We start from the raw sequence: 25,789 nt of genomic DNA on the forward strand, positions 1-25,789 counted from the left end.
CATGGATATCGCAAGAAAACAATGGAGCCAATTATTGTTTCCCTTCGCTGCCGTTGTTGACTTGAGAACATTCTTTTGCAACTTCCACTCTCCCTTTCTTCGCACTCAATTGGCAACTCTTTTTCTCTTCTTATTATCTATAACAAAGATTGCAACTTGCGTTCATTATTACCTAAAAAAGATTGCAACTTGCGTCACCTCAATGTGGACAATACAGAATTTTCCCCAACTTAAAAGGCCCACAATGTAGGTAAAATCGAGGGGAATCACACCTTGTTCGTTGATGCTCCGGCTCTGCCCCACGGCGAGAAGAGTTGCCACCGTCGGCGCCATCGGCATCAGGCTCGGCCGCTGCCATCGCCGCTCCGCCATTCCGTTAGGTTTTCCCCGGGAAAAGCACCAAAGCGGTGGCTGCGACTTTTGACTTGTCGCTGCTGGCATGCGTCGTTCGGTTGAACTTTTTTATTTCGGGCTTTTTACCATTTTTTAAAGTATCTTGCTATATTAAATATTTTAGTTTTGTACCCTGAAAAATATAGTGGCTCCAGATATTTTTCACGAATATTAAAAAAGCTATTTTTATTTACCAACAAAATACCAGTACGTGGCAATGGAAAAATGATAAGGAGAATATGAAATAAAAAAAAATAGCTTAGCGTACTATACTTTTTTACCAATTGTGTACAAGCTAACGGAAAGAAGGAGCGCAAACGATCTGTTCGGCGTTGGCGCCGACGGAACGACGGCACACGTGCTACTCGGACTGTGATCATATGAGGACTTTCGTCCGTATAGCAAAACTCAATAAAAAGTATCATGGATAGATGATTAGGCGAGGCAGCGGCGTAGAAGAGAGGGATGGTAGTTGGATAATAAAGGAAAACAACGACTTACTAAGTGATTTTTGGATCCAGAGACTTTTTTTTCTTTTGTCATATCAGATGTTTGACATTAATTAGGAGTATTAGATATAGACCGATAATAAAACTAATTATATAAATAAATGTTATTTTATTAGATAAATTTTTTTAGTCTAATTAATTCATGATTAGCAAATATTTACTGTAGCATCGCATTCGCTAATCATAGACTAATTATGCTTAATAGATTCGTCTCGTGAAATAGTCCAGAATATGAGGTAATTTTATTAATAGTCTATATTTAATACTTCTAATTTCTAATTAGTGTCCAAATATTCAATGTGACAGGAACTTTTTTTTAAGTCAGTGGAAACCAAACAGGGTCAAAACCTTGTTCTGTCACAGGTGTTTCGAATTATAAGTTAGTTAAAAATATGTAATGCTGTCAACAAGGTCATTGGGTCTCTCTCCATACTAAAAAGATCCATTTGTTGGTTTATATTTTTAGTGTTTAATTATTCGTCTTATTTGAAAAATTAATAAAGTAACTTAAAAAATAGTTGTGCATAAAATATTATTTATGTTTTATTATCTAATAACAATAAAATATTAATCACAAAAAATTTTAAATAAAACAAAAAATTAAATATTATATCAAAAACTAAAAAATAAACTTATTTTGAAACGGTGTGAGTAGATCGCTTCATATATTCATATACAATTCTCTTATAAAACAATTTGACAGTTACAACACAAATATTCGATAGAACCGGAATGATATTTTAGGTATGAAATTTACCTAAATTTTCTTACCTAAAATATTTACCTATAATGTCAAACCTAAAACGTGAAGATAATATTTTTTGAACTTTTTAGTACACAATAAAGGTTGCTAAGAATTCTCTAATCAAAGCAACGAAATAATAAAAAATTTGGTAGTATCAAGATGTCGGGAAGACTATACAAAATGAGGGAAAAAACAGAATTGGGTAGGATTATTATCAATACGTGTTATAGGTTGGTCTAAGGCCTCGTCGACGTCGTCGTGCATCAAAACCACAGGAGCAAACCAGTGATCAGCCATCTTAACCAACTGTGCCACAGTGAAAAGAAATACTCCATAGTGATCACATATTCACTTTTTCAAACGGAAAGGCAACATACTAACAGAGAATCCATTAGGTTAGCAAACAAAGACAAAAATACAATTATTTCCATGTTCCAATTCTTCCTAGTTCAGACCACCACAAAACACTCCTCCGTTTGTCCCAAAATAAATTAATCTTTCAGTTTCCATGTCCAGTGTTTGACCATCCATCTTATTTAAAAAAATTTTAAAAAATAGAAAAAAATTAGTCATACGTAAAATATTATTCATGATTTATCATCTAATGAAAAAAAATATTAATTGTAATTTTTTAATAAGATGTTGAGTCAAATATTATAGGTAAAAAATAAAAAATTGGTTTATTTTGGAACGGAGTGAGCAGGAAATTGAACTTTTCTAAACAAAGATTAGTTTCAAGAGCAAAGACTGATCACAGAGATCGATCCAGCTTTTAAGAAAGTCAAATTACGTTCTTCCCAGTAGGCATGCCCACAGCTTTATTTTTCTTTGTCGAGAATAACACAAGAAAGCATAAATCTTTACGTGCAAGAGGATGCTGCAGTACGCTCACCCTCACCGAATGTTGGCATGGCCACCACCACATAAGGCCATTCGTAGTGCAAGACATGTTCTTGAGAATCCATAGCACGCCAACTCAGCCCAAGCAATTAAGTTAAAATTTATTTTTTTTCTTACTATGCATGTGGCTTCGCAAGTGGCTTTAGTTTTTTATTTCAGCCCCTAATAATATCTATTTTAGTCCCTATACATTCTTTAATATATATGGAGGTCCAACATTTCAACACCCCATGACCTATAAAATAAATATAAAAAACTCCTCTAACCTTCTCTACCCCACTGGCTCCCTGCTTTCAATGACCCATGCTTTCAACACCCCATGACCTATAAAATAAGTAGGCTCGGGATGGCGGTGGTCGGCACCGCTCGGGAACAACGGTGGTCAGGGTCCGGTTTTCAATGTGCGCTCTCTCTCTCTCTACTCTCGCTAGGGCACAATGAGGCAGAGGTATGACCTCCCCAGTGCAAGCCCTCGCTATACCCTGTGCCATTTTCCGCCAAGGTCCTGCATGTTCTGATGAAGATGTATGAGACCTCACGAAGGTACGCATCTGCATCCCTCTCTCCTTCATGGCGGATGGTGAGGGACTTGGCGTGCTGAAACCACTCGCTATGTCCCTGCACTGTGAATGGCCTAAGTGTAGTAAAGGTTTCGATCCAATCCAAATCCACTTCAATTCATCTCTTCACAAAGCGGTACACCAAACCAACTCACACTAATCATTTTCATTAGAATCCAAGTCAGATCAATTCAACTTCGACTTTAACCCATTCCGCGCCAAACCATTTGACTAAAATAGGTCCAATCCACTCTAGCACAATGGTATACCCATTTAGTACGTATAAACTCAGACCTAAAATTTTTAAACTTGTGTTCACACTATAGAAGTAAATCAAATTTGATTAAAATTTGTTGGAATGACTTATTATGTATAAGATCAATTTTATGCCAATTTTGATCAATTTCTATATCTGGGTCCCACATATGTCTAGTGGTTACTGAATTAATGGGAACCATTTGCCTCCACGGGTCAAATCAATTTAGAACCTGAAATTATCTAACCAAATCCATTCCATTTTACTTCGCTTTGCTGGATTAGAGGTCATTGCCATTGTCGTTGCCTTTTCCATCGCGTGGTTTCACTTCGCTTTGTATTGTATTTTATTTTAGGGTTAATTAGATCCATGTCATTATAAATTTGCGAGTTTAGAAAAATAACATTACAATTCACCAAATCGTAGATATGTCATTATAATTCTTACTGTATTTTAAACATGCCATTTTCTACACTCAGAAGACCGTTGGACCCACCTGCAGTCTACTATATTTTCGTATTGTCCAAAATACCCCTATCTAACAACACTGACATGTGGGCCCCGTCTTCCGTTTCTTCTCTCTTCTCTCCCAAACTGTTTCTTCTCCTCTTCTCTCTCAGCTAGGGATGGCAATGGGTAAATATCCATCGGGTATTGCTATTCTATACCCATACTCACTAGTAAAATTTTGTACCATTAAAATACTCATACCCGTCACGGGTAAGAAAACCTCCCCATATCCATACCCGTTTGGGTAAACCATCGGGTCACCCATATACCCGCAAAAGTTCAAAATAATCTAAATATCACAGTTTCCATATAGTATATTGCGTAGACGCTAGATACTTAGGACATCACATATTCATACAGTGTGGTGGAAAATGTATAGATGGTTTAAATATCTATGGTTTTGGTTAATTAGGCTATGCTAATTTAATATTAGGCCATGACATGCATTTAAACTTTACGGATATTTATTACCCATGGGTAAACGGGTATATGGATCATAAGAACGTTTTTCATACACGCGTACCCATCGGGTGAAAGTATTTGCTTAATTACTTATCTACGGGTAACATATTTAGCTCATATCCATACCCAGTAAATATCCACCGGGTCTCGGGTCCCGTTGCCATCTCTACTCTCAACATCATCGAACACGACGGAAGGGGCAGGGGCGCTTGCCAGATCTGCGGCCCCGCCGGCGGCAAGCTGCACCCGTCGTCGCCGCTCGAGGACGCTGACGGGAGGAGTCATCGTCGTCGTCAGCCACGTGTTCGGCGCCACCACATGTTCGTCCTCCGAGCACACGCACAACCCCTCCAGTGCGCACCCGTCGCTCACTACGCTCCGAGCCGCGAGTACGGCGGCGTGCCGCACTGGGGCAAGAACCGGAACGTCGCCTTCGACGGCGCCATCGCCAAGTATCCGAACGCCGGCGAGTTCCTCAAGGTGAAGGACATGTACGACCCGGACGGCCTCTTCTCCAGTCACATCTTTCTTTTCACTTGAGCAGTTCGAACAACATATTTGTTTTATTTACACTTGCGCTACCAAAACAGCAACATCAGTTCCTATCCTACTATTTGGAATGAAAAATGGGGGGATTAAGCTCATTTTAAGAAATTTATAGTGTCAAATATCGCTGCTTTTTTGTACTTTTCCTGCGTTTTTTCTCACTTTTCAGCACATTTCTAGCTTTGATTTACTAACAACCGAGTGAAGTGAAGAGTGGAGCGACCAAGTACTCGGCGTCGCCGGCACCGGCGGCGTGAGCGTGGTGAGCGACGGCTGTGCGTGTGCTCGGAGGACGCCCACTGCTCGGAGCCGCATGTTCGGTGCCACCGCCACGCCATCGACCTCCTTGTCGTCGCCGTCGATCTCTGGAAAGGGGGAATGGGGTCGGCACTGCCACCAGCCGCCGCCGCGCCGTCGACCTCGTCGTCGTTGTCGTCGATCTCTGGGAACGGCGAATGGGGTCGGCACCGCAGCCGCGCCGTTGACCTCGTTGTCGTTGCCGTCGATCTATAGGATGGGGGGATGGGGCGGTACACTGCCAGCCACCGCTGCGCCGTCGACTTCGTCGTCACTGTTGTCGCTCTTTGGGAAGGGGGGAATGAGGTCGGCACCGCTGCTAGCCGCCGCCACGCCGTCGACCTCGTCGTTGTCGCCGTGGAAATGGGGATTTTATCCGGTTGTTTAGCAGACCCCATGGGGTATTTTGGTCCATACAAAAAACTGACGGTCAAAAAAGGTCAACCTAGCTAATTCCAGCGTATACAGTGGTGTCCATCTCATTTCGGCTAAATTATAATGACATATCTCTAATTTGATAAATTGTAATGGTATTTTTTTAATCATGCATAATTGCAGTGGCATGGATCTAATTAACCCTTTATTTTATGGCTGTTACTCTCATCTAGAATCTAGTTAGGAATCCGTCTTCATGTTGGTATATGTTTGAGAATCCGTTAGTTGTATTTTTTTCATTGTGATTCGAGGGTTACCTCTTTTACTTTTCTTTTTTCTTTATTTTTAATTTAAAGTTATGTTTTTTCGTAACATTTAGTTTTTAAACTGAATTTTATACTTCTAATCATATTTCTACACGGAGATATTTTTGGTCTTATCTAAATTTATTTATGTGCTAATAAATCGGGACCCATATAGAACACACATTGAGAAGGCTAGTTCGACTCAAGCCCGTCCCCGGTTTGGACGGGCAAACCTCGAGCGTGTACAGACTCTTGAAAAAAAAATAGAGCAGCAAACAGAGCACCAGAGAATTGTACAGGATGAAACACAATGAAAGATACAAGGCAGAAAGAATTATCCATCAATCTCGGTCAGTTAAAACTTGCATAGAAGCTGTTTCCGTTAGGATCATGGGGATGGGCCCCAGGTGCCTCTAAAATTTGGTGCAGACCGGGTGCAAACACCAGCCCGTGCAGCCCCGACGCAGATGCATGACGCGTGGATGAGACTACCATCTGACAGCTGGCCCACACAAGTGAGTAATTAAGCGACCTGCACTCGGCTGGACTTAAGAATCAAGTCGTTCTCCCTCACCCCGGCTTGCACGGCTCAGGATTAGATTGGATGGCTACATTCACTAAATTACAATCCTTTCAATACCATCTCCTCTTCTGTCTACTGCATTTACGATCCTTTAGACAATCTATTTTCCTCTTCTGTCTTCCGCAGCCGGTTGTTTGAATTTTCAGCCATGATACACCCTATATATCTCACCTTCAAAGATGGTGTATGTAGAAATATAAGGGGCAAGTTAGTATTTGGTAATCAACTCGCACAGTCAAATTTTTACTGTGGGCATCCTCTAAAAATAAGGATGACCTATCAATCTGAGGACATGTTTGTAATTGATTGATAATTACTATATATGAACATACAGAGAATGGCATACACCTATATATCTGAGGACCTGCTGCGGCGTCCACCTTCGTGCCAGCATTCCCAGCCGGCGGATTCACCTCTGCGTTTGCCGCGCCATCGCCAAATTCCCAGTTGTCGCCGGCACTTCAACATCTTCTACACTCCCTCGGCTCCCTCGGCGTCCCCTCTTCCTCGGCACCACAAGCTGTACAAGCCGGTGTCGCACCTCCTTCCCTGGGAGCCGACGTCCGCACTGCCCTACATGCACAGGCAGTAAGCGTCCTCAACATCAAGACGCTTGTGCCGGTGCAGCTCGACGTCGCCCTCGGCAACTGGTCTCGGTGGCGTGGTCTCATGCTTGTCGCCCTCGGCAAGTATGTTTTGGCGGATCACGTACTCTGTGATGACTACCGCCCCGACCTCGCCGAGTGGATACAAATGGATTGTGTGGTGCTAGGATGGCTTTACGGCTCCATCTCTGCCGATCTTCTTCAAGATGTCATGTCTCTCTCCCCCGGCACTGCCCGATCCGTTGGGCGTGCTCTTGAAGCACGGTTCCTCGGCCACTCCGAACGACGCGCCCTCACCTTATCCGCCGAGTTCCGCAATTTTCATCAAGGGGACCTCACCGTCGTGGAGTACTGCTGCCGGCTGAAGACTATGGCCGACAGTCACCGACCGCAGCCTTGTGCTCCAGACGTTGAACGGTTTGAGGGAAAAATTTGCTAATCTTCAAACTATTATTCCCCTACAACGTCCTTTTCCGTGGTTTGCCGATGTTCAGTCACAGTTACTTCTTGAGGAACTGAACAAATCTCGCCCGGCCGCCTCCTCAACGATTCTTCTTGCCGGCACTTCAGGCGTTGCTGGTGGCCAAGGTGGTCGTCCTGCCTCTAACCCGGCGCACTCCACCGGTTTTGGCGCCGGGACATCCACTGGATCGACCACCATTGGCGGTGGCAGCGGGAATTCCCGCAACAATCGCCGGCGCCGCAACAGCGGTGGTGGTGGCGGCAGTGGCCGCAATAGCACCACTACACATCATCAGAGTCCGGGCCAACAACAAGGTTCCCGGACCACGGGCGCTGTGCAGGCTGTTTGGCCATCTCCGCATAATCCGTGGGCCGGCACAATTCACATGTGGCCCGGTCCGATGGGTCGCGGCCTGCTCGGCTCCCGCCCGGTCGGGGCCTCTTTCGCTGGAGCAGCGATGGCTGGGCCTTCCAACGGCCTGGCCCAAGGTGTTCTTCCACTGCAGCAGGCACCTCAGGCCATCTGGTGCCCTCCGGTGCAGCCGGCCAACCAGGGCTACCAGCCTCAACCGGCCTCTCCCCAAGGCGCGTCCCAACCTGTGGGCTGGTTCAACAGCGCCCCGTCCCAATGGGATCTCGCCTCCCTTGCTGGGTCCTTCAACACTGCAACGCTTCCTCAACCGGCTACAAACGAATGGTATATGGACACGGGTGCCACTGCACACATGACATCAGACACCGGTACTCTCTCCTTCACCCACCCCCAACCTCACATGATCCCTCCCATATCATCGTTGGTAACGGTCAAACCATTCATGTTTCCTCTGTCAGCCAAACTAACCTCCATCACAATACTCATTCTTTTACGTTAAAGGATATTCTTTGCTCTCCTTTAATTATTAAGAATATTATTTCTGTACGTCGATTTGTTATTGACAATTGGTGCTCCGTAGAGTTTGACCCCTTTGGTTTTTCTGTGAAGGATCTGCGTACCAGGACCGTGATCGCCAAATTCAATAGTTCCGGCCTCTTTACGCCCTCCACAGCCCTCTACCAGCATCATCCTTGGAGTCTGCGACCGCCTTCACCACTTCCTCTACTTCCCATACTATATGGCACCGCCGCCTTGGTCACATCAGCCCCGATGCGCTTTCTCAACTTCGCTCCATTTTACCTCTACCGCGAGGCGGCTCTACTAGTCTCTGTCATGCCTGTCAGCTTGGTAGACACACCCGCCTCCCGTTTACTAGCTCCTTTACTAGAGCTTCTCATAATTTTGATCTTTTACATTGTGACTTGTGGACCTCTCCGGTTGTCAGTGTCTCTGGGTTTAAATATTATCTCGTTATTCTAGACGATTGCTCCCACTTTGTTTGGACTTTTCCCCTACGGTTCAAATCTGACACTTTTTCCACTTTGTCACAATTTTTTGCTTATGTGCGCACCCAATTTTCCACCTCTATTCGCAGCATCCAGTGTGACAACGGCCGCGAGTTTGACAATCACTCCGCGCGTTCCTTCTTCCTTACACATGGTGTTACACTGCGTATGTCATGCCCCCACACTTCCCCTCAAAATGGTAAAGCTGAGCGCATCCTTCGCTCCCTTAACAATATTACCCGAACCCTTCTCTTCCAAGCCTGTCTCCCTAGTTCCTTCTGGGTCGAGGCTCTCCAAACCGCCAACTACCTCATCAATCGCCATCCCACCAAAACACTACGCCACCATACACCTTACTTTGCACTTTACGGAGACCACCCATCCTATTCACATCTTCGTGTTTTTGGATGTACTTGCTATCCAAACCTTGCCGCCACCGCCCCCCATAAACTTTCCCCTCTGCTCCGTCAAGTGTGTGTTCATTGGCTATCCCTTACACTACAAAGGGTATTGGTGTTTTGATCCGGTTTCTAATCGGGTGATTATTTCATGTCATGTTGTGTTTGATGAGCATTCTTTTCCATTTACTAATTCGGTTGTGCCTACTGACAGTGATGATCCCAGCTTTTTGGAGGATTTTTCTTCTCCCATACAGGCTTCGATTGGGCGATCTCGGCCTACCCAAGTCGTTGGGCCGGTCTGCACTCCTGAGCCGTCGCCCACTGCCGGAGTGGCCTCGTCCCCGCGGCTTGCCCATTCGCCTGGGTCGGCCAACTCGTCAGCACGGCCTGCCCATTCGCCTGGGCTGGCCGCCTTGTCCTCACGGCTTGCCCATTCGCCTGGGCCCACCGCCTCTTCATCACAGCCTGCCCATTCGCCTGGGCCGGCCCTCTCGGATTCGCCCCACCGGCCTGCCCATTCGCCTGGGCCAACCTCTTCACCTGGTACTAGCCAGGCCTCCCCACTAGCCATTTCTGGGACAGAACCTACAATACAGGCCGAGCCGCCACCTGCTCCAACCAGGCCACGCTCTGCTCGTCAGCCTGGTTTCACCGGGCTGCCGCCTGTGCTAGGCTGGTTTCCTGTGGTCAATGACCATGGGATCACAACTCGTGGTAAAACCAGGGTTCGTTGTCCTCTTGACCGGCTCAACCTCCATGCTTCTGTGCTCTCACCAGTGCCCAAGACCTACCGATCAACTCTAACTGATCCAAATTGGCGCACTGCTATGGAGGAAGAGTTCAGCGCCCTCCTCGCCAGCCGGACTTGGGAATTGGTCCCACGCCCGCCCGATGCCAAAATTGTAACCGGCAAGTGGATTTTCAAGCACAAATTTCAGTCCGATGGATCTCTTGATCATTACAAGGCACGTTGGGTTCTCCGCGGGTTCACCCAACGCCCTGGTATTGACTTCGACGAAACATTCAGTCTAGTGGTCAAGCCTGTAACAGTACACGAACTATTCTCAGTCTTGGTGTCTCCCGTTCTTGGCCGGTTCATTAGCTCGACGTTAAGAATGCCTTTCTCCATGGCACTCTACAGGAGACAGTTTATTGCTCACAGCCGCCTGGATTCATCGACACCGCTCGCCCGGACTTTGTGTGTCGTCTGAACAAGTCTCTCTATGGACTTAAACAGGCGCCACATGCTTGGTATAGTCGATTCACCACGTACCTTCTCTCCATCGGGTTTGTTGAGGCCAAGTCTGATACTTCACTGTTCATTTATCACCGCGGCACCGATACAGTGTTCCTCCTCCTATATGTTGATGATATTGTTCTCACGGCTTCCTCGGATCGCTTACTTCAGTGGACAATTTCCTCTTTACAGTCAGAGTTCTCCATGAAGGATCTTGGTCCATTACATCACTTTTTGGGTATTACTGTTACTCGCCAGCGGTCTGGACTTTTTCTTAGTCGGCGACAGTATTGTATCGACATCCTGGAGCGAGCAGGTATGGCTGACTGCAAGCCGGTTCTCACACCTGTTGACACTTGTGCCAAGATGTCTGCCACCGATGGTCCTCCAGTTGACGACCCCACTGACTACCGCAGTTTGGCTGGCGCTCTTCAGTACCTCACGTTTACCCGACCAGACATGTCATATGTTGTCCAACAGGTGTGCCTCCACATGCATGACCCCCGAGAACCGCATCTTGCTGCTCTCAAACGGATATTGCGCTATGTCCATGGCACGATGGATCTTGGCTTGCACCTCAAGAGCTCCTCTACTACTGATCTTACTGTCTACCCCGACGCCGACTGGGCGGGCTGTCCCGATACCCGCAAGTCCACTTCCGGTTATGCTGTCTATCTTGGTGATAATCTGGTGTCTTGGTCTTCCAAACGCCAGACCACGGTCTCTCGCTCTGGTGCTGAGGCAGAGTATCACGCTGTTGCCAATGCTGTGGCGGAAGTTTCTTGGTTGCGCCAGTTACTTCGGGAGCTCCACTCTCCTCCACCCACAGCGACACTGGTTTACTGTGACAACATTAGTGCTGTTTACCGAATTAATGCACTAAACACGTCGAGATCGATCTACACTTCGTTCGTGAGAAGGTCGCTCTCGGAGCCATTCGTGTTCTTCACGTGCCCACTTCGTCACAGTATGCCGACATCTTCACCAAAGGTCTTCCATCGCTTCTGTTTACCGAATTCCGGTCCAGCCTCAACGTCCGTCCGCCCGACGTTGCCTCTGCGGGGGGTGTTAGACATAGGCCGTATATATTCTCATTATTGTTCACAGGCCCCTTCCTATCCCTTCAGTTATGTAAAGGAGAGGCCTATATATTGTAAATATATATAAAGTTTTATTGATCAGTAATGAGATGAGGGGGATTAACACCTACTAACACCCTCCAGTGCAGCGCAGCGGCGACGGAAGGGCTCCCACGTGAAGAAAGGTGGGAGGTCGTCGGGGACGCACCCAACACTGGACGAGAAGTCATGGAGGCGACTGGTGAGACTAAAAACAGGTGGAGGGGAATGATGGAGAGGAGGAGAGGAGCCTAGCGTTGGGAAGAAGCGGATTAGATCGAGCTGATCAAGTGCGATCCATGTTGCACGCGCATCTGAGGGAGCCGATCAAGCACGAGCCGTGTTACAGGCGCAGCTGCGCAGGTCGCTTAATTACTCGCTTGTGTGGGCCAGCCGTCAGATGGTAGCCTCGTCCACGTGTCGTCATGTGTCCGCGTCGGGGCTGCACGGACTGGTGTTTGCACCCGGTGTGCACCAGATTTTTTTCCTTGCATGATAAAAGAAAAGGAGAAGGAAAAAAATCCTGAAAAGCTGAAGCTTGATCTTGATCGCAGCACAAATATCGTGTGTACTCTGTTCTTGCCCTACGTGCTACAGTGCTATGTTCTTCTGGATTCCACAATGATAAATAATACCTCTGTTTCGTAATGTAATATGTTTAACTTTTTTTTATAATTTTTAACCATTCGTCTTATTCAAAAATTTAGTACAAATATAAAAAATGACAAGTCATGGTTAAATTTCTTTTGATAATAAAATGTCACAAGCAAAATAAATTAATGATATTTTCATAATTTTTTAAATAAGACAAATGATCAAACATAGCAAGCAAAAAAGTCAAACATCTTACATTATAAAACGGAGAGAGTATGAATGAATTAGCCAAGTATAACTAGTTAATAGGTAATCTATCTATTAAGTACCCAATCCATTTTATTAAGAGTAATCTCGACAGATCAGACCAAACAGGGTCGCACCAGCAATCATTAGCGACAATTAATTATGAGTGAATATAGATTTACTTTGACAATTCATCAACTTAATTTAATACAACCTTCATAGATGGACTGAACTGAGATAGTATAATGTTATTCCGAACCGAGATTAATAGAAATCCTCAGGAAAACTATATGTTAGCTATCAATCAATTAGTCGATGAATCAGAACCCAGTACCAGGATAACTCATCGGTTAGAACTCTGATGGAACAGAGAGTAACATAAAGCTATCTAATAAACATTGTTTAATCAAAATAACCTTATAGATCAGGCCTAACCGAGCCAATATAAGATTAATGACAACAAATGACATTTATTGAACTGAATTAAAATACTTCAAGTTATTGATCGATACTGATTCAAGAGATATATATGACTCAGATCAAGTTGGATAGACAAATGAGAAAAAGCATAAACCACGATATTGGACTGAACCAGGAAAGTCTCAGTCTAATCTATAGTATCGAATACTAATCTATTAGAGAAATCAAAGATATTGTGGGATACCTATACGGCTATACCGGGGGTATCCGGAGACTATACAAATATGTACGGTCAACGGGGTACCGAATAGGAAGGAGATTATATCTGTACGATGTTGGCTAGGAGTCCGGTACGTACCAGATTGTATGCCGTGTACTTCGGATCCGAGCCGTAACCGAATTAGGATAGATCTTAGTCTTACTAGATTAGAACTCTATCATATCTGTAACCATTCCCCCACTATATAAGGGGAACGGGGTGCCCCCCTTGAGAGCAAGCGGAAATCCATCTAAGAAATACAATCGCCAAGCATGAGTAAGGTATTATCTCGCTACGTCGAGAGCCTGAACCTAGGTAAATCATCTCCCTCTTCATCTTAACCATCGAATTCCGAGCTCGGTAGTCATCCTATAAGTTTATTGCCGACATCAAACGTCGATAGATATAATAATCAACTCGAATCTCAACCAATCTTATAACCAGTGATTATATTAGATCGGTTTGGATATTGAACTGAACCAAGACAATCCTAACCTCACTGATATAATCACTATATGCCAGTAACTTACATGCGTGCTGGAGATTGAACCGAGACATGCAGCCGAGCCGAGAGCTTGCTCTGACAAGATATGAACCAAAATGGCGATGCACCAAGAATGTATTGAGATTATTCTCAAAAAACTAAATGACCTAGGGCGTATATATTTATACCTTTTGGTTAAATTTATTCCATAACCTGTTACAAGCAATCAGTCTGATATCCAAAGCAAGCAAAAAATATCAAACTAATCTAAGGAAACCACGTGAGTCTGATTTGAAAACCATCGTACTTCCATATCAATAACATTCTTTGTCCTTAACGGCTTCCAAATCCATATTCCATACTTAGAAAATCATCGGCGCCTCCCAATGGAAACATATCAGCGCATCGGCTTCCGATTCCACCGCAACGGTAAAAAAATATCAACGGCCACTAAGGGCTATCAAAATTTCGCCATTAACAGTCACCTACATACATAGAGATAAATCAACTGTTTCTGGTCACGGATATCACAACCTAACCCGCATTAGTTACATGTATTCACACCAACACTACAAATACTTCTAAAACAGTTTTTATTAATAAATAAATTTGCAAGCCAATTTTTCATCACCGAATATTAATCATGGCTAAGATATTACACCATCGAGCCATGCGGTGTCGAGCTCCACAAAGAAGTAGTGGATGGCGCTCGATGCCATTTGTAGTAGCATCGTTCCCCTTGAGATCATCTCGACATTGGCCATCAAGAATTCAGCTAAGGTGGCGTGGCACTGCATCAAGGCGCTGCGAATTGGTGTGCACTCACCTTGCTAATGCGAGCACACAAAAGGTGCGCATAGAGTACGAATCGCTCTCCTTCCATGACGGCAAGACAGTGGAAGACTTTGCCATACGCCTGACCACCACCGTCAACCAACTCGCAAGTCCTGGCGATCCCAAACCAGCGACCAAAGTCTTAAGAGAAGTAACTGCGTGTTGCCCATCCCAGCTTCACCCGGTTTGTTCTTTCTATTGAAGCCCTGTGTGTCCCTGGTACAAGTGCCTGGAAGGCTCAAGGCGACAGAGGACGCCGGGCAGTCCTCATCCTCATCCACGGCTGGTGATTAATTAAAATAACCTTATATATCAGTTCTAACCGAAGTTCTAACCGAGGCAGTATAAGATTGTACTAACAAGCTTTGTACTAAAATAACCCATCATTTATTTCTATAAAACAAGACATGCAAGATCATCAACAATGTTAACTCATCAGATCACATTAGTACAAAGATAACAACCCGTTGCGTTGGATCAAGAAGCTATTTAATCCATCTAACTTAATCATTTATTAGTCATCCATTCACCTCCATTTGCTCCACCACATAGTCAAACATAATACTACTACTTTATTTTGCACATAACACTATGTTTCTCTTTTTAAGTCCTAAAAAACAATGCAATTTTTTCTGAATTCAACTCAAATTATTGTTCATGATATGTAAGTTTTGTTTTATTATGTATGATTAGATAGCATATAATTATTAGGTACCGTTACTTAAACCTATTTTCAGAGCAAGCTTGAGTGAAGCAGAGAATGCTCAAGTGCGAACTATCTAGCTGCAACGACTCCCATATTGAACATAAAATATTTTATAACAGTACACAATGACGCTTTGAAAAATAAAACATTAATTGCATTGTAATAACATATGATATATATGAAGCCACGTTATCATATATTTTGTAAATACATAGGGTTGCACCTAACTATTCAAAACTTCGATTTTGTTTGGCGATAAAATTACAAAACCCATGGCAAGGCGCGGGATGCCAACTAGTTAGTTTGATGGTACAAACCAAGGAAGAAAAGCTATTTCAACAGGATGATGCATGTGAAACCATGTCAAAACAATTTTGAGTGCGTACAGACACGCACACACGTTCGCGCATTAGACTTTCCGTCGACACTAGTGTCCAGTATGAAACTTTGCCCTCTAAATTTTACACATAACTGGACATTACTATTCTCAAAATAGTATTAAAATAAAAAATATTTTCTTAACTGATCCAATTTCCATATGATTAATTCGTGATATTTCTTCTTAACATTAGTTGCCAATATGTATATTATCCGTGTGGTGTTTAACCTTGGTTGCACAGAATTATAGAGAATTCATTCATGCGCAGAGCTTTGTATTTCCTCAGCTAAAAAACCATGCTAGTACTAATTAGTAAGAACAATTTTATAGTTCTGAGAAGTACCAAGAGGTACCAAAATTTCAGTATAAAATGTTGGTACTTCTTGGTACCTAGGTATTAGGAGGTACCAAATTTTGGCCAGCGAATCTGAGGCGTAGTTCAATCAATATCCCTCCAGCGAATATGCGCAATCTTTGGCCAGCTTTCCGCGTCAGGTGCTCTACAGCTCTCCTTCAGCAGTGGGCAGCACCCTATGGATATGCTATGCAGGGAGGATGCGAGATCTGGCAAAGATGATATATTAGGGCAACCAAATATATCCATTGTCTGCAGGGATGATGGGAGATCAGGCAAACATGATATATTAGGGCAGTATGTTATGTCCATGCTCTTCAGGGATGACGGGAGATCAGGCAAAGATGATATATTGTAGCAAAACAAGATGCGAAGTCCCACCAGTCTTGAGAGGCATTTCAGATTTTGTGGCATGGAACTCATTTCACACCCATTTAATTCCAGATGCTTCACAGATGAGTAATTTCCAGTTTCTTTAAACGAAATGTATGGCTCCTTGCAGCTTTCAAGGGAGAGAGAGGTTGGAACTGTGAAACCTTCAGCCAAGATCATGTTGTTCAGCACCGCACAGCTGCTAACACACAGTGAATCCTGGACACGAAACTGTGCCACACACTCGGCACTAAGCTTTGCGATATCTATCAAACACATGTTGTGTACTTCAAGGGAAGACAGGCCTTCAATCACACATAAGTCTGGCAAATGACGAAGTGCGAATGTTTTGAGGGAGCTAAGACCACCAACAAACAATGACCCAGAGCATCTGCAGTTGCTTAAGGAAATAGCTTTCAGATGAGGCCAGTTACCACAAAACAAGTCAGGTGCAAGCACACAATAGTTTATTGAGAGTCTCCCAAGGGATGCTGGCATAAATTCTGCACCACGTGCCAACTCTAAAGAAGGGCAGGGGGACAAGATTAAATATGAAAGGGAACTAGCAGCTCGCAAGCCCCCCAACGATCTGAGAAACAAGCAGGCATGAATTTTCAAGTGCTCAAGCTTTGTCAAATTTTTTAAGACCTCTTCTGACGGAAGCATAGTTAAAGTCATGATCTCACATAAGTACAAAACTCTAAGTGAAGATAGGCCAGCAAGCCAAACGGATAGAGCTCCATCTGTAATGGTACATGATTTAAGTATCAGTTCAGTTAATCCTGCTGGTGGGATCAATGGTAGCCCAATCTTCCTCGCAAAAATGAGTCTCATCCTCTGCTCGTGGCAACACATCCATGCCTTGATGACATCCTCAGTCATCACTACCTCATCTTCTCTTTCTAGGGCACATTCAATGGTCTGGAAATTTTTTGATATATCAGAATCCATCAGTGCTGCCAATTGCTTCATAGATGAAAGATCTAACAACAGTGCACTCGTAATAAATGAACCTGACCCCATCAACTCGATCAAAGCAAATTGTGCTGCCATGTGCTCTATCCTCATGGTGTTCTCACTATGATCATGATGATACGGTTCATCACTAGTAACGAATAGAAGCAGTGGACAATTGTGAATCGAAAACTTTGTGAGACCTTCTGGAAGAGAGGGTAGTTTCTTCATATTTGGGAGATCCGAGAGACGCAATTTATGGCAACGCCTAAAGAGCTTAGTATTGGATGGCAGAGTTTCTAAAAAACTGCACTCACAAAGAAAAAAGGAATCTACATTCTCAAGATAGGAACCCTCCTGTAACCAGCTTGGATAGGTAGTGGATTTGTAACCTTCAATTGATAAGTGCTCCAACTGTGGCGGTGGCACGAGGCCTTCAAGAATCCCAAGGTGTAAACTATTCTCTGGATTCATGTTATTCCCATCATTCCACAAAAGATAAAATTCTTTAAGCCGACTTTTCTGATACAACTTTGACTCTAAGGCTTCATCCTTTCCAGTGACATTCTCAAGATTTATGAGAGATAAACTCCCACCAATCTCATTCATGCTCCTCAGCTGCCGCAACTCATATCCCTTCTGTTTTTGGATGTGAAAATTACCAATATGTTGAAGCAAAGTTAGCCTTCCTATGTCACGAATCTGTCCCAGATTACCACGTGTTTCAAGATGCCTTAACTTACTTAAATGGCAGAGTCTGTCAGGAAAACTTGAAACATCATTTAAGTGAAGTAACTCTAAGTGGTAAAGGCCACATAATGATTTTGGAAGTTCAGAAATAAGTGTGCTGGTGATGTTCAAATACCGAAGATGTTTTAGCTCACCAATTGATTCAGGCAACTGTCTAGTGTTGTAAAATGACAAATAAAGTATGCGCAACTTCTTCAGATTCAACAGTACATGCTTGAAAAGATCACTTCCGACATCCACTAGCGGGTCAATGCAGATCAGAGTGCGCAAATGCTGTAGCTTGCAGACAGTTAGCTTATGCTGTACCATACTCTCAACACGAACAGATAAATATCGAACAGTGCATGGTATCTCATTCACTTTGTTATCTTCTAATCTAAAGCAGTCTTCTCTAGAGAGTGACTCTGCCAAATCATGAAGGAGGTCATGCATAATATAAAATCCATCACAATATTCAGAAAATGGTTGAAAAAATGATCCAGAGACCATCTCTTTGAAGTAATCCATGCCGATATCTTCCATTCTTTTATTCATATTGCGTGCATCAACAAATCCCTCTGCAACCCAAAGGTGAACCAACTTATTAATATTATACTTGTAACCTTTTGGAAATAAGCTGCAATACAGAAAGCATCTCTGAAGATGGGGATCTAATTTCTGATAACTCCATAACAGAGCTCTCTTAGGTTCACTTAAATTGTCAATCTTTATATTGAGAGCATCTTTCCAATCATCGATATTTGTTTTCCCTTTCAACTGGGAACCTACAACTTTTGCTGCCAAAGGAGAACTTCCAAGCCTTCAACAATCTGCTCTGCAAGCTCTTCCAGCCTGCTATGCGACTGGAGGTCTCGTTTTTTATCTCCAGAGAAAGCATAGTGTTTGAAGAGTGCCCTGAACTCAGTATCTTCCATATTTTCCAAATCAATGACATCTTCAGTGAAAAGAGCAGGTGGAAGTGCCTTCGATCAAGATGTTACCAAAACTTTGCTTGCCCCCTTTTGAGAAGCTAGTATCGGACCAAGAAGCAAATCCCATTCATCCACACTCTTGGAATTATCGAACCAAATGTCATCCAACACAAGCAGGGATTTCTCTGAGTTTTGCAGTATTTCCATTAGTTTGTACTGGAGAGTATCCAGATTACCGACATGTGGGCACTCCACTTTTGTTGCAGACTCGATGATCTCCCTTGTATGGCGATCGACATCAAGTTGGCGTGAGATGCAAACCCACATCGTGACGTCAAAATATTCTTGTATCCTCTTGACATTGTAAACATACTGGGCCAAGGTGGACTTTCCCATGCCACCAGGTCCAACAATGGCGACAACGAAGCGGTTGGACTCAGGGCAAGTCTTGTGTTGGGTAAGAAGATCAACTATGCGATCGCGGTCCGTGTCGCGACCAAACACCTTTGGTGGTGGGGTTGATGTCGCCGGCGTAATACCCACCGTTTCCGTACATCCATTTTGACCCTCTGCACTTTTGCTACCAGTAGTTAAGTCAAGCATTTCACGGAACTCTCTTGCCTGAGCTAGGATGGCCTTGAGCTCCTTCAGCTGACGTACAAGCCTGATGTTCTTTGGTCGTAGGTTGGACAGCCTGCTCGATGCTGCGTGCATGGATCGCTTCAGGATGGAATGGGAGGAAGAGGCTTCCTCCGGATGCTCCCCCATTCTTCGCCTTGCGCTTGAGGATGTCATACTCGTGCTCATCCAGCAGGTCCTCAGCATTGTACAGGGCTTCTTTGAGCTTCCATATCCATTTGTCCAGCTTGGCCCTGTGGTTGCCCTTCTCAGCTGCTTCAATCAACATCTTGAACTGCGGCATGATGCTGGTCTCCAGCTCACGGAGCTCACTCGCTATGTCCACACCAATGTGTGTTGAAGCGTCGGTGAGGAGCTTCGTCAAGATCGGTGATGCTGCCAGCCGTAAGCTAGCCAGCGCCAATTCAGCCATCGGATCTTTTTCTGTGATTGGTACAGAGAAATTGGTTGTGAAGACAGAAAATGGTGGGAAACTAAGAAGTACGAAGATCTAAACAAGGAATGATGTGAACATGGTCGAAGAAAAAGCTAGGATGGCTTCTTTTCTTTGGTTGGAAATTGGTATGAACAAAATACTGGGACAACACAGCAGCAAATTTATTTTTCTAAATGAAACTACTGTGTTTGGAGGAGGGGAACCTATAGAACGATGAAACATGAACAGGCAAGCAGGAAGAGAACTCTGAAAAAGTAGGCTTCTTTTGTTCTATATTTGCTTGTAAACTGCAAATCACCTGGCGAAAATCAGCGATGGTTGACTAACCTGTTGGATCGAGAAACAACACCCAAAAAAAAAAGCATTAGTGAACTAATTAACGAACACAACATCTAATCAATAAATAAATAAATAAACGAAGACAGCAAAGCAAGAGGCGGAAAGCTTTACAATGTTGCGCACGGATGGAGTGGAGGCCGCCGCCTTCGCTGAGTGGATCCGCTCGAGAAGCCAGCCGTCGCTTCGCCGGAGGCCGCGGTCGATCGCCGTGGGGGAGTTGACTGGCGGCGGCGTCGGTGGATCGGAGGAGAAGGCCCGTAGACTAGACTAGTTGTGTTGTATTCCTCGGCCACTTCGGCGGCTGCCTCCCTCAAGTGCTAAGAGCTTATCCCACTTGTTATTATAAATATTAAACATATGTTAATTATAAAACTAATTATAAAAATGATAGCTAATTTGGATAACAAAATTTTAAGTCTAATTAATCTATAATTAAAGTAGGTTTATGATAGCGCCAAATAGACTAATTATAGATTAATTAGGCTCCATAGATTTGTTTTACGAATTAGTCTAAAATTATATATAAGTTTATAATTTAATAATCTATTTTTACTATTTATAATAAATAAATAAGTGTTTAAACATTGACTAAGGTGTCTCACACTGAGCAGTGAGGACGACCTACTTGAGCAGAGGAACCGGCCCAAGTTAAACGGCCCAACGAACTGCTGGTCGCAGTGAGCGTATGGATAGATGACTGCAGTCTGCAGTAGCACTTCCCTTCCCTCCCCACTAAAACCCTAGCCACAGCACAGAACGCAAAGAGGGGTTTTTCCGTCCTCGTCCGAAGATCGCCGCCGCCCTCCCACACCTCACCGCCGCCGACGCCATGGCGCTCTACCGCCGTCTCCTCCTCCTCCGCCGCCTCTCCGCCCTCCACCCGCGCTCCGCCGCCCTCTCCTCCGACGCCGTCCCCGCCGAGGCGCGGCTCCACCGCCCCCCTCCCCACGCGCTGCTCGCCCCGGCGCGTGGCCTCGCCTTCTCCTCCGCCGAGGAGGCCGCGGCCGAGCGGCGGAGGCGCAAGCGGAGGCTCCGCATCGAGCCGCCGCTCCACGCGCTGCGGCGCGACCCTTCCGCGCCGCCCCCGCCGCGTGACCCCAACGCGCCGCGGCTCCCCGACACCACCTCCGCGCTCGTCGGGCCCCGCCTCAGCCTCCACAACCGGGTCCAGTCGCTCATCCGCTCCGGCGACCTCGACGGCGCCTCCGTCGCGGCCCGTGCCGCGGTGAACTCCCGCGTCCGCCCCACCGTCTTCACCTGCAACGCCGTGGCGGCCTCCATGGTCCGCGCCGGCCGCCACGACGACGCCGTCTCCCTCTTCGACTTCTTCTTCCGCCGCTCCAACATCGTCCCCAACGTCGTCTCCTACAACACGCTCATCCTCGCCCACTGCGAGGCCGCCCGCGTCGACTCCGCGCTGGAGGTGTACCGCGAGATGCTCGACAACGCGCCCTTCTCCCCGTCGGCCGTCACCTACCGCCACCTCACCAAGGGCCTCGTCGCCGCCGGCCGTATCCAGGACGCCCTCGACCTCCTGCGCGAGATGCTCAACCGCGGCCAGGGCGCTGACTCCCTCGTCTACAACAACCTCATCGCCGGCTACATCGAACAAGACAATTGGGACAAGGCCTTCGAGCTCTTCGAGGAGCTCCAGGGGAGGTGTTTGGTCTATGATGGCGTCGTCCACACCTCCTTCATGGAGGGGTACTGGAAGAAGGGCATGGACAAGGAGGCCATGGAGAACTACCAGTCGCTGCTGGACAAGAAGTTCAGGATGACCCCTGCCACCTGCAACGTGCTGCTTGAGACGCTCTTCAAGCATGACAAGCATAAGGAGGCAAACGACCTCTGGGAGTCCATGATCGACAACCACACCCCGCCGAGCTTCATCGGCATCAACAGCGAGTCCTACAATGTCATGGTCAATCAGTGCTTCAAGGAGGGCAAATTCCACGAGGCGATTGAGGTGTTCCACAGGCAGCCCAGGAAGAATGTCCAGATGGATGTTGGCTGCTTCAACAACATCATCGGGAAGCTTTGTGAGAATGGGATGCTTGCAGAGGCGGAGAAGCTTTTTGAGGAAATGGAAACCAAGTCGGTGCTTCCAGATGTATACACCTACACTTACCTGGTTGATTCGTGCTTCAAGGAAGGCCGAGTGGATGATACTGTTCAGTATTTCTATAAAATGGCAGATGGAAGGGAGCATGGACCAAAGTTCAATATTGGTTTCTTCAATCGGATGTTTGAAGGACTTACAGAAGCTGGCCAGATGGATGATGCCTTGAAGGTCTATGGAAGGATGGCTGACAAGGAGATCAAGCCAAACACAACCACCTTCGAGATCCTGATTAATGCATTGTGCAAGGAAGGGAACTTGGATCAAGCACGGGACTTGGTGACTGAAATGGCAAGGGGTGGTGTTGCTTGTCCTCCTGAGTTCCGGGAGTCTGTTATTAACATTTTCAAGAATGATGGCCGGCAGGAAGAGGTTGAGAAAGCTTTTGAAGAGAAGCCAGTGCCACTGCCTCCTCCGCCTAGGCCAGAGTATCGCCCTCGCAGTTCACCCCAAGGGCTGCCAGGATTTGCATCTAATCAGGCACGGGGTAACTACATGCCTCACCAAGGCCAACCGACATATGGTTCTCAACAATTTCATCCTGGTCTTGGTGGATCCCAAGTGACACAGCCTCAGGGGATGCCTCCTAAACCTCAGCAGCCTATGTTTGGAAGCCCTCAAGTTGACAGGTCAGAGTTCGGTAGCCGTCCATTGCAGCATGGATTTGGTGCTCCTGATCCACGGCAACCTGGGGTTGTCTCCATGACTCAACCTCGAGATGTCAGTACTCCCAATACATGGCAAGGTGTTCGTGCAACTCAAGGAACACAGCATGGGATGGGTTCTTCTCATCCATGGCAACATGCTGTTGGCCTTGGTCAAGTGCAACAAGCTGATTTTAGATCAGCTCCACCGATGCAGCCTGGTTTTGGTCACCCTCAACCACCACAACCAATGCATAGCGCTCCTCAGACACAGCAGCATGGTTTTGGCACATCTCATCCGTGGCATACAGGCTTCAGTGCTCCGCAAGCTCAACAGCCTGGTTATGGTGCACCTCAGTCATCGCAGCATCCTGTTGGTTCCACTCAGCCACCACAGGGACATTTTGGTGCTCAAGTACCACCACCACCACCACCTGGTTTTGGCTCTCAGAGCCGACCGGAGTATGGTCACGCAGTAGATCAGCATAATCGCTTTGGGTCTCCTCATGTTGAGCCAAAATTCAACACACAGCCTCCACGGCAGGGAATTGGTGCTCAGGTCCCTTCTGGAAATTATGCCCACCAAGGTCAGAACAGTTTTAGTTCTCACCGTGGACAAGTAGGATTTGGAAATCAAGGGGTACCACCTGAATATAGGGCTTCTCAGAGCCAACCCTCACATGGTGCTGCCTGGAACCAAAGAGGCTATGGATTGCCTGAAGAGCAAATGGGACATGAAGATCCTCAAGTGGTGCCTCATGCTTATGCACGTGTTAGGTGAAGGATGTCTCCATGAGACATTCAATAATAGCAACTCAGGTGAGCTCTGATATAGCTGTATATACAGCATATTTTCATAGTATCGGTTCAGCAGATTTAATGATTTATTAATTATTGTCCATGCTCTGTTTATACTAAACTGGAAGTAACGAACTAAGAAATATATAATAATCTTTAAAAAACTCGATTTATTAATGTCATGTGTGATCAATATGGCAACTTATACCCTCATTACAGTTTTGTGAAGTGGCTCCACTATATAAACGTGTACTTAAATTGAGGGTAATCTGTGTGCAAATTAACTGGTGAAATCTACATAAAATATCATGTACTTACAAATAGTTGTTATTTGCCCATCTAAACATCTCAAACTCAAAACTAAGTAAAGCATATTAAATATTGCTTAGTTTTACTGGGGCATAACATAGCTAACTACTGCTATATGTTTGAAATGCAGGTTCCTCAAGCATCAGCTAGTTCAATAGCATTTTGTTTGGAACTATTGTGGGGAATTGAAATCTTTTGGACCAGGGAAAAATATTGAGTTAGTCATTCAACTATGTTAACAACACACATATATTTATAATGGTTTAGCCACCAATTGGTATTTTGTGCATGTCAACTTTTACTACGTTCCTTTCTCTATTTCTTTATTTTCCTGAAAGAGACCATGCTGCCATGCTTTGTATGCATCTCGTGTGTGTGTGTGTGTGTGTGTTTTGCCTAGCTTGGCATTCCTTTAATCTTTGCCAGTCACACTGTTGCATTGTCGCGGGCAGGTCTAATACGCGACCGATCGCTCGCCCCCAGCACCAGCGATCGGATTTTTCCTATACGGTACCCTTTCTCTCTCTTATACACACACATACACATACACACTCTCTTTTTAGGTCTACAAAATTTTATACACATAAATTTTATATATATAAACTTTATAAACATAAACTTTAGGTATATAAACTTATGTATATATCTTTATACATGCAAAATTTTTCAAATTAAAATGTAATACACACACACACACACACACTCACACACATACATATACATACTTTAGACATATAAACTTTAAACATACAAACTTTATACATGTAAACTTTATACATATAAACTTATATATATATATATAAATTTTATACCTATAAACTTTATGCGTGCAAACTTTATGCACATAAAGTAAAAAAACATATAAAGAGGACATGGGCCAGCCCATGTAACGTAAATACCAAAAACGGGCCGTTTTTCACCATGGGCCGAACCATGGGCTAAAACATGGGCCAGAAACAGCAGTTTTGGAAGTGTTCGCGCATGCTCGCTCCACGCGAGCGCGCGTGAAATAGCCTTTTCGCATTGTCTCTGCATTATCATGACAACTTCATTTTTCATCAAGTTAGGGGAAAGTACTCTTACTGCTTTTAATGAAGTTCTAACCACGTTTCATCTAGGAAACTGTACACAGGATAGGTCGGAGAAACTTATCTGAATATTCTCCACTTGTCATCAAGGAAACTGTACACATGTATAGTTAGGAGAAGGAGAAACTTATCTGAATTTTCTTGTAGATAAGAAAAGGAAGATGTTAGAGTGAAAATAAGTAAGTGTTAAGAGTTTGGCTTGTGGATTTTCAGCCTCTGTACAGATGCTAAAATATGGACTGAATCAAGTCATGTGATCAGGAACAACCATTTTTTAGTTGCATACTCATGCTCAATCTTGATATAGAAAAAACTGGTTTCGTGTGCCATCAGTTCAGAAAGCTCAGGTGCTTTGGTATTATCTCATGACTGCTTCTTACACAATGGAAATTATTCAGTTAGATGCTCTCGTATTTGTTTTCTTTTTTGTTTTGAGAAAGATTCGTCATTACTCAGTAAATCTACCATGGGTAGTTAGTGGAGTTATTGCTGGTTCAATAATATCTCCA

General features: G+C 44.8%; 1 protein-coding gene and 1 pseudogene across 1 annotated transcript; one reads left to right on the forward strand and one right to left on the reverse strand.

Annotated features, from left to right (window-relative positions):
- Window positions 1–15,376: 15,376 nt before the first annotated feature.
- Window positions 15,377–20,618, reverse strand: LOC107304290 (annotated as a pseudogene).
- Window positions 20,619–21,035: 417 nt separating this feature from the next.
- Window positions 21,036–24,472, forward strand: LOC102702846 (pentatricopeptide repeat-containing protein At1g10270-like). Its single transcript, XM_006654248.3, has 2 exons — window positions 21,036–23,904; window positions 24,323–24,472. The coding sequence occupies exon 1, from the start codon at window positions 21,152–21,154 to the stop codon at window positions 23,864–23,866; it is 2,715 nt and encodes a 904-aa protein (XP_006654311.2). The 5' UTR covers window positions 21,036–21,151; the 3' UTR covers window positions 23,867–23,904; window positions 24,323–24,472.
- Window positions 24,473–25,789: the final 1,317 nt, after the last annotated feature.

Source organism: Oryza brachyantha, chromosome 5 (assembly GCF_000231095.2).
Source record: "Oryza brachyantha chromosome 5, ObraRS2, whole genome shotgun sequence".
NCBI classification, from domain to species: domain Eukaryota; kingdom Viridiplantae; phylum Streptophyta; class Magnoliopsida; order Poales; family Poaceae; genus Oryza; species Oryza brachyantha.